The following is an 8,791-nucleotide window of genomic DNA, read 5'->3' as shown; positions in this document are numbered from 1 at the left end:
GCACCCTAAAAAAAAAAAAAACAAAAACCTCGAGCTTAAAAAAAATAAAAAAACCCAACGTTGAGGAGGAAGTAGGGTTTAACGAGCTGCAAAGACCCTTTAGTGGCTTCTTTGGGGTTTTCGCAGATTCAATTTTGTACAACTTCAACAACCCTAACAAGTAACAACACAGCCACCGCCGCCGCCACTACCACCACCAGCACCATCACCTATGACGGAACCGGAGCTCAACCATGCGGAGGACCAATCAAACAACAACAAGAAGCTCCGCAAAAGGAAAAGGCCTCGCAAAGCCCAACAAGAAGCTCGCAATTCCGCCGATGATGAAGACCAAGAACAAGAGCAGCACAACGACGCTAACAACACCGATGAAGTAGAAGAAGAAGAAAAAAGAGAAGAGAAAAATGTGATACCTGGCGTTGAATCTGGAATCATGAGTTCCGTTCCATTCGATTCTCTTGAACTCTCTGATCCCACTTCCAAGGCTATTATGGACATGGGTTTCAATCGAATGACTCAGGTACATATAATAACAATAATGATGATGATGGTGATGAATATATAAGATAAGATAAGAAATCAAAGTTATCGTACAGTTCTACTGAGTTTATGATCTTATAATTTTAGGTTCTGAGCTGAGCTTTTTCTATTAAAGTTTCGGTGAACTCTTGAGTTTGATTGCCTTGAATATCATGCTATAAATTGAATGTCTCAGTTACATATATACGCAATGAATGGATTGCAAGGCTTAGTGTTGTTAATATTGGTGCGTGACTTGAATCATTGAATGGATTGCAATGTGTAAAATGCAGATTCAAGCGAGAGCTATTCCTGAGCTTTTGAAAGGGAAAGATGTTCTTGGTGCCGCGAGGACTGGTTCTGGGAAAACCCTTGCATTTTTAATCCCGGCTGTGGAATTGTTGTACAATGCCGAGTTTAAACCTCGCAATGGAACCGCCGTTATTGTCATATGTCCAACTAGAGAGCTTGCAATTCAGGTATAAAAGTGTTGCTGCTAGCACTGATTATCTTGTTTTGGAATTAAAGGGTTATTTTCCTAAAACAAGTTGCCTTTTTTTTTTTGGAGACACATGCGGTGGCAAAGGAATTGCTCAAGTATCATTCACAAACTCTTGGATTAGTTATTGGGGGATCAGGTAGAAAACGAGAAGCTGATCGCATTATTTCTGGGGTAAATCTGTTGGTGGCCACACCTGGTCGCCTACTTGATCACCTTCAAAATACAAAGGGATTCATATACAAAAATTTGAAGGTAAATTGTTGATCTTCCGTAGAGCTGTTTCTCTGTTTTTACTTGTTATTTTTTTTTGGTGACTTCTGTTTTTACTTGTTATGATATGCAGCATTTGGTTTTTTATACCAATAAATAAGTGATGTTAATCATGCTATTATGGAACATTCATTTAGTTGATGTCCTTGCTGTGCAAGTTTTATGAGAAATCCTGCCTTGGGTCTTTTGTATCTATGAAAAGTTGAAAACTTCAAAAGTAGATGATGTAGGATTAAGTGAGAAATGTGGGATGAAATGGAAGATGGTGGAATTAAAAGTGGGAGATGAATGCTGAAGAAGATTTTTGAGGAAACAGTTATGAAGTTCCTTGAATCCCTGTCCGTAAATGATTTTTTTTTAAATGGTTTTCAATATAGCACAAAGCTTTGTCATTGTTCTGCATGTCAATGTCTGATATTATTCTCATGCCCCTAGTGTTGCTGCCTGCCCATTATGCATTCTAGGTTTATTTGTTGGTGATGAGGAAACAGATCAAGAACGCAAATAGGAAATAGGAAGGGAAGCACACTTTTTTTCCTTTAAGGCAGCACTAATTTCTTTACTAGCCCTTTTTGACAATCTGCTTCATGAATGTGAGGGATTCCTGATGTACTCTTTCAGCAGATCATAAGCGAGCCTGCTGGCCTTGCAATCATTCATCAACTTCAAGGATTTCTTTCTTTCCTTCTTTTCTTGTGATAAAACAAAACATAATATTAACAAGTAAAATGTATACATAGAGATTATACGACAGTATATCCTCAAAACCAAACAATGGGATAAACAAAGAGCAAAGCTCTCCATTTTCCATTTTGGATATTCTTGATTTCATTGCTTTTAACTGGCTCATATCTGGAATTTTACTTTTTATAAATTTTTTTTGGGAATTCTATATTATGTTAATCTGCTTATTCTGAGCACTTGCATGATTTGGCAGTGCCTCATTATTGATGAAGCTGACAGGATATTAGAAGCAAACTTTGAGGAGGAAATGAAGCAGATCATTAATATACTTCCAAAGGTATTCATTCCCCATCCAATTTAACAGGGTTATGAAAGTATATTCATGAAATTGCACAATTTACAGTTTCTTTCATTTTATACTGCCTAGTGAGTTCAATTTACTGCTAAACCTATAACATTCTGAAAATGCTGGTGTTGCTTTTCCATCATCAATTTGTAGTATTTTTTGTTCTTTTATTGGGGTAGTTTCCATGACCAACCTAATTAGGAAGTCCGTAAGAAGCCATCTAACATGGCAAGGGAGACAGGGTGAGGGATTGGTAAAGAGAGATAGGGATGGAGAGCATCTTCATAGATTGAACCTCCATACTGCTAGCTGCTTACATTTACATATTTGCAAGATTTTTTAGTCCCAAAAGCTTTCATTTTCTTTCTTCTGGTAAGTTAATAATTTGACCGTAACATGAGTGGTCTTGTAGCTAAGATGTTTTAGGTTTGGGACCAAGCTTTATTGGCTGAGAAGTAATATGTGATTGCCATATCTTCAGCTGATTCCCCCTTTTCTCCTGATGTTTATTATTTTAGCTATAAGTTTACATGTAGTTTATGGTTTTTACCTATTGTCTATGACTGTGGTTGATTAATCTTCTTCTTGTTTAACAGACTAGGCAAACAGCTTTGTTTTCAGCTACGCAAACAAAGAAGGTTGGTTCTCCATTACTCATCATGCTTCTTCCTCCGTAACAATGCCTTCTCTCAAACTTTTTCCTTTTCTCAGTTTTTTTTTTTTATAATACTAATTCCCCCCCCCCCCCCCCTTTCCCCTGGTAAGTTAATAATTAATAACACAAGGCATATTTGGAAGCTAGAACTCTGGAAAAGGGGAATATCCATGATTCTGATTCTCTCCCTGTTAAAATTACAGGTTAAGGATCTTGCCCGTATGTCATTTCAGACAACTCCTTCCAATATTGATGTAGATGATGGGAGAAAAAAGGTGTTGAATTTTCACTTTTTCCATGAACTTTTTGGTGGACACTTTGGTGATACCCTTTGTAAAGCTTTTTTTGGCGTTAACACAACATTGACAAGATCTTCATTGAATTAGGTCACAAATGAAGGATTGCAGCAAGGCTATGTTGTTGTTCCATGTGCTAAGCGTTTTGTTGTTCTATATTCATTCTTGAGGAGGCATCAATCGAAAAAAGTGATGGTCTTTTTCTCTTCATGCAACTCTGTCAAATTCCATGCAGATCTTCTCAAGTGTGCTGGATTGGATTGCTTAAATATTCATGGAAAACAAAAGCAGCATGCCCGAACAACTACATTCTTTAATTTCTGCAAAGCAGAAAAGGGGATATTGCTTTGTACTGATGTTGCTGCTCGTGGACTTGACATACCTGATGTGGTACATTATTTTGTCTTACTAGATTAAGGATACTTTTACTAATTAATTCCTATTTGACTATTTGTTTAGTCTGTTGAGGTACTTCCCAAAATATCTTCAGTTGATTTTGTTGGTCCCAATGGCCTATAAAGAAATATAGGAAGAAAACTACAGATTTTAAGCTTCCTTTTTCTCTTAAAAGATTAAAAGGGAGATTTGGGGGAGGATTAGAAAAGGGGGAACCTGTGCCTTGTGATACTTTAGGATAAGCCTAATATTATAGAGTTAAGAATGCTGGGTTGGATGACTAAAAATATGCATAAGCAGAAAGTTGGTAGAATTTTACCTTTAGGTTGTTTAGTCATGTGCAAGAGATGCATAGAGGCATAGAATCCCCGAGAATTGGGAGTAGATCAAATAAAGCATAGCCTAATAACTAGGGATACAGGGCGACCTATAAAAACTATGAGCAAAACCCTTGAGAAATATTTAGATTTTTATTGTTTTACAACAAACTCATTTTGTGACACAACGGCACAATGCTTAGTTATCTATATTTATTGGTAATTGGAAATGATTTCCCCCTCCTTTCCTGCTTTGTAGGACTGGATTGTGCAGTATGATCCACCTGATGAGCCAAAGGTGTTTCCTCGAGTTCATTGATTTTGAATATCTGATACTGTTTGTATCTTTTGTATACATTGATGAACAATTGTAACATGTTTTCCCATATTGAATCCAGGAATATATCCATAGGGTTGGTAGAACAGCTCGTGGGGAAGGTGCCAAAGGAAATGCTTTGCTTTTTCTGATTGAGGAAGAATTGCAATTTCTTCGCTATCTTAAGGTCAGTTTATTTATATAGGGGATAATATAGATAGCGTAGCGAGTCTTTTTTCAGTAAGTGGTTAGATCAAGAAACACAACAAAACCATGTGGATTGTGGAGTGATCAATCAGATTGTTGAACTCGAACATTATCTTCTTGCACTTGCATTATGCAAGGAAGTTTTAACGTAGGTATCTGATGAGTTATTCTTAGATTGTCCTGAATCGTTAAATATTATACTTGTACCAATTTCAGGCAGCGAAGATCCCTATGAAAGAGTATGTATTTGAACACAAGAAGCTTGCGAATATACAGTCTCAACTGGTATATTCTTGCACCCTCAAAATCTATTTAAAATTTGTGTAATGAGGTAATCAATTGCTGGTTATCTCACACATCATCTGGATTGTGCAGGAAAAGTTGGTTGCGGGGATCTATCATTTGAATGTTATGGCTAAAGACGCGTATAGGTCATTTATATTAGCATATAATGCCCACACCATGAAGGATATATTCAATGTTCACCGCCTTGATCTACAGGTAGTTCTTCATTTGCATGATGTCATTATTATGATTTTTGGAACATTGTGCATATTCATGAATATATATGGTGGTAACAAGTTACTGTATGGCTTTTGCGTAGGCCGTTGCTGCTTCGTTCTGTTTTTCAAACCCGCCGAAGGTGAATCTGAACTTAGACAGCAGTGCTTCAAAGCATAGGAGGAAAATACGCAAAGTGGAAGGAAGATTAAGCGATGGAAAGACAAAATAAGCTGCAACAATTTTTGAAGAATCACCAAGGAGGCAACCCTCAAAAAGTTTTGTTAGAAAAATGTTTTAATGGTTATTTTGATCTTTTCATTTTTTAATCCTATCAACAACTTTCAGTAGCAGCTCATGAGAAGGAATAGCTATATTGAACTTGAGCTATCATGATCCTTGTTGGCCCCTTATATATAAATTTGTATTTGCATCTACCATTTCACTAACAGTTCATCCTAAGAATGAAATTAATGTCAACTCTCAAAAGTTATCACTGGCGGTTTTATTTCTCATATTCTATTATTGTTTCTTCAGTCTCATCACTTGACTGCAGATGTTCTTGTGGTAAGAATGATTTTTTATTTATTTATTTTTATGATGTATTTTTGTGCATTATTAATAAACTTTTTCTAAGGCAGTATTACAAGAGTTTAATTTTAGATGTTTTTGGTTTGTGTTGTCTTGTCAATTGCCAATTTACTAATTCAAAATTAAACGATCGTTAAGAATACCAAATTACATGGTACACCCTTAACATCCATCTGAGTTAAAAGTACTCTTAAGACTGTGAAATTAAATCGGTAACAATGTTACTTTTTTTCGTTGATTAACATTATACGCAGTATAGAGGTCACAAAATAATTCTCTACAAAACATCTAGCCATGTTAATAGCTTTAGCTTAGCACTTGTTATGTGTGAAGATAAGGATCTCTTTAACTAGATCAATCATTAGTTGTGTTCCCTGAAGTTGGTTACTGCCAATAACTGTAAGATTAGAATCTTTTCCTTCTACAAATGATAGGCAAACTGTACCTTCGTCTACCCTTAACAACGTTTGGTCATTGTTCATGTTGAAGGACACAAAATTTTCACCTGCAACATTGCCATTTTCAAAGTGCAATGCAATTGAAGGATACACATTAAATGAATCATCCTTATAACAAAGTTCTAGGTCTTCATGCGCATGCTCCCTTGTAAGGTTGTGATCAACTTTTTGTATCTCTAACTTGAACACATTATATGCTTCACTAGGTAAATATGTTGCGATTGATCCTATATCCAAGATAACCCCACCATCATAATTAAGACCATAGCCCCAAACACTAGATTTCACATCTAGCATAAACCCATTAATGCTTATACCAACAAATTGCAAAAAGTAATAATTAGGGTACCCACTATTCTCTCTCAAAGGGACCATGATGATGGAATTGTTACCAAGGCCATGTTTATCTATTTGTGGTGCCCTATCATAAAATTCAAGTGTTGAGGCTGTTTGTGATCCAAAATTCACAAGGCAAAAAGAGAATGCCTTTGCATTGAGTTGGCTTTGCAAAGAAAGTGGGCCCCTTCCAAGGCCCAAAACACCTGATAATTGGGCCCTATATGGGCCCTCATAAGAATCACCACACCCCATTATGAATTCCTTCAATTCATTATTAGAACGCTCAAAATTTAATGTGTCAATTACCATAGTTCCAAAGGAGCTAGATTCCTTACCATAATTCACATTATACCTACATGTCCATGAGGTGCAATTTCCCAAAAGCTCCTTCATCCTTGGGTCCAAGCATGTCTCAGAGTAACAACCAAGTTCTCTAAAAGTACTTGATTCTTTGGTATTGAAGGGAGAGCGTTGCATTGGGTAACAATTGCTACAAGGGTCACATTGGGTCCAAGTGATTGGGCTCCCTAGGTCCATTTGAACAAACGCAATTTGAACTGGAGTTCCAATCCACAAGAATAGTGCATAGGAATCATCAATAGGGTATGTATCTACTATAGCACCCATTTGAGGCTTGAGCATTTTACTATGGTATAGTGGGATGCTAATTTTGGGAATTGGAGAGAGTTGTGGAGTAGAAGTAGAGGATGATATGGATAGAGGAATTCTCATTGTTAACAATAATACACACCAAAATTTTGAAATGATTTCCATTCTTTGCAACTAGTTAACTACCTTGTTGCAATTTCTTTTCTTTTGTAGTTGGTCACATGTTTTAAATATTTCGGTTTTAAATATGCAATAAGTGATTTTTAACTTATTTATTTTAACTATCTATCCCATCTTAATTGCATGAGAAATTAAAAAATATTTATTTGAGAACTAAAGTTATTTTATTTTGTATTCTTCAATTACTAATGAAATAATTAGATAATATTAAATGTGATAAATGTATAAGTATGGGTATTACATATATAAAGAATAGATATTAAATTAAATAAAATAATTTTGGGTTATTTTATTACTGATATTTTTTATACTTATTTTTTTGTATATTCTTTTTTAGATAGAGTATGAAAACTAAAATTTCACATTTCATCTAATAATAAAGCAAAATGAGTCGACATAGTAGAAAAATCAGTCTAATTTTGTTAGAATCTTCATGATTTGGTAACTCATTGAGTTGACATGGTTCACATGAAAAATTACAATGTTCATATATTAAGCAATTAAACACCATGCCATTCTCAATTCAAACCTACTTATGTTGTGTCATCCGGCATTTCGTCATATTTCCTAAGATATTTTTATATATGATTTTTCTTTTCAACTCTATTTAGTAATTTTTTAATACTTTGGAGTTGAAACATCCAAGAGCTATTCATAAATATATTTAAGAAACTTAACTATTAATAATCTGAGGGGGAAAAACTGTATGGTACACTAATTGTTACACTTTTAAAAAATGTTGTTTTATTCTGTGGCGGATTACGTATGATTTTGATCTTTAAAGTATAGTTCGAAAATTTTTTTCGTCTCTAATTTTGTTTGCATATAAAATTGTCTTTAAGATTTAAAATAAAGTTTTAAAATCATTCTTTTTACTTAAATATTAAAATTTTGGACTAAATTATACTTACAAAAAAAATTATAAAAAAAAAAAGGAGAAAAAGAGTGTTTCTATTTTGGCGAAAGAAAAAGGAAGAAAAAGAAAGAAGAAGAGAAGGAAAAAAAAGTTGTCCACAATTTATCTGTGCTATTGTTTCTGTCGTCACCTTCGTACGATTTTAGTCTTTAAAGTAAAGACGATTTTAAATCTAAGTTAAATTTTATGAATGATTTTGTATGCAAAAAAAATTAAAAACAACAAAAATTTTAACCCATATAACCATATCTTAAAAACCAAAATCGTATTTAACACCTTTTGTGGCCGTGGCGGATGTAATATAAATGTTGCTTTATTGTCCTTTGTAACAATCTTCAAATTATGCCGACACTAATCATTATTTTAAAATATAAGAATGGTGCATTAAACTTAAACCTCACAAAACATAAATAAGTGAAGGAGAGTTCTATCATGGTGAAAGAATATCAAGATCCTTAAAGAATGAGGATCTTTATGTAATTTTTTTCAATTTTAGGACTTATTTGATATTAAATCAATTTAGAATTAGAGTTTTTTTTTTTACTTGTTTACACATGTGGCACAACCACATCTCACTCCTTTAATTACCAAAATGACCATTCCACCCTATACACAAATAAATTTTTATTATATCTAATTTATTCTCTAATTTTTTTATTTTTTTGACAAATCCAATTGTAAATTAAAAT

The 8,791-nt window shown here is 34.2% G+C and overlaps 2 protein-coding genes across 2 annotated transcripts; one reads left to right on the top strand and one right to left on the bottom strand.

The window, feature by feature from the left end:
• On the top strand, nt 1-5,524 carry LOC112783170 (DEAD-box ATP-dependent RNA helicase 27). The gene is made up of 12 exons (XM_025825981.3): nt 1-520; nt 813-998; nt 1,088-1,273; nt 2,229-2,312; nt 2,918-2,959; nt 3,180-3,251; nt 3,363-3,662; nt 4,245-4,283; nt 4,384-4,488; nt 4,725-4,793; nt 4,884-5,009; nt 5,113-5,524. The coding sequence occupies exons 1-12, from the start codon at nt 212-214 to the stop codon at nt 5,239-5,241; spliced, it is 1,647 nt and encodes a 548-aa protein (XP_025681766.1). The 5' UTR covers nt 1-211; the 3' UTR covers nt 5,242-5,524.
• A 387-nt stretch (nt 5,525-5,911) lies between these two features.
• Nucleotides 5,912-7,129, bottom strand: LOC112786329 (aspartic proteinase nepenthesin-2-like). The gene has a single exon (XM_025829719.1). It carries the CDS (start codon nt 7,127-7,129, stop codon nt 5,912-5,914), a length of 1,218 nt encoding a protein of 405 aa, XP_025685504.1.
• Between the last annotated feature and the right edge of the window lie 1,662 nt (nt 7,130-8,791).

The sequence above is a fragment of the Arachis hypogaea genome, chromosome 20, assembly GCF_003086295.3.
Source record: "Arachis hypogaea cultivar Tifrunner chromosome 20, arahy.Tifrunner.gnm2.J5K5, whole genome shotgun sequence".
Classification (NCBI taxonomy): Eukaryota; Viridiplantae; Streptophyta; class Magnoliopsida; order Fabales; family Fabaceae; genus Arachis; species Arachis hypogaea.
This window is presented reverse-complemented; position numbering and strand designations above follow the sequence as displayed.

Coding starts and splice junctions, on each gene's coding strand:
- LOC112783170 (XM_025825981.3), top strand. CDS start 212: ATGACGGAACCGGAGCTCAACCATGCGGAGGACCAATCAAACAACAAC. Junction 3,252..3,362: donor TAGATGATGGGAGAAAAAAG/GTGTTGAATTTT, acceptor TCATTGAATTAG/GTCACAAATGAAGGATTGCA. Junction 4,489..4,724: donor AATTTCTTCGCTATCTTAAG/GTCAGTTTATTT, acceptor TACCAATTTCAG/GCAGCGAAGATCCCTATGAA.
- LOC112786329 (XM_025829719.1), bottom strand. CDS start 7,129: ATGAGAATTCCTCTATCCATATCATCCTCTACTTCTACTCCACAACTC.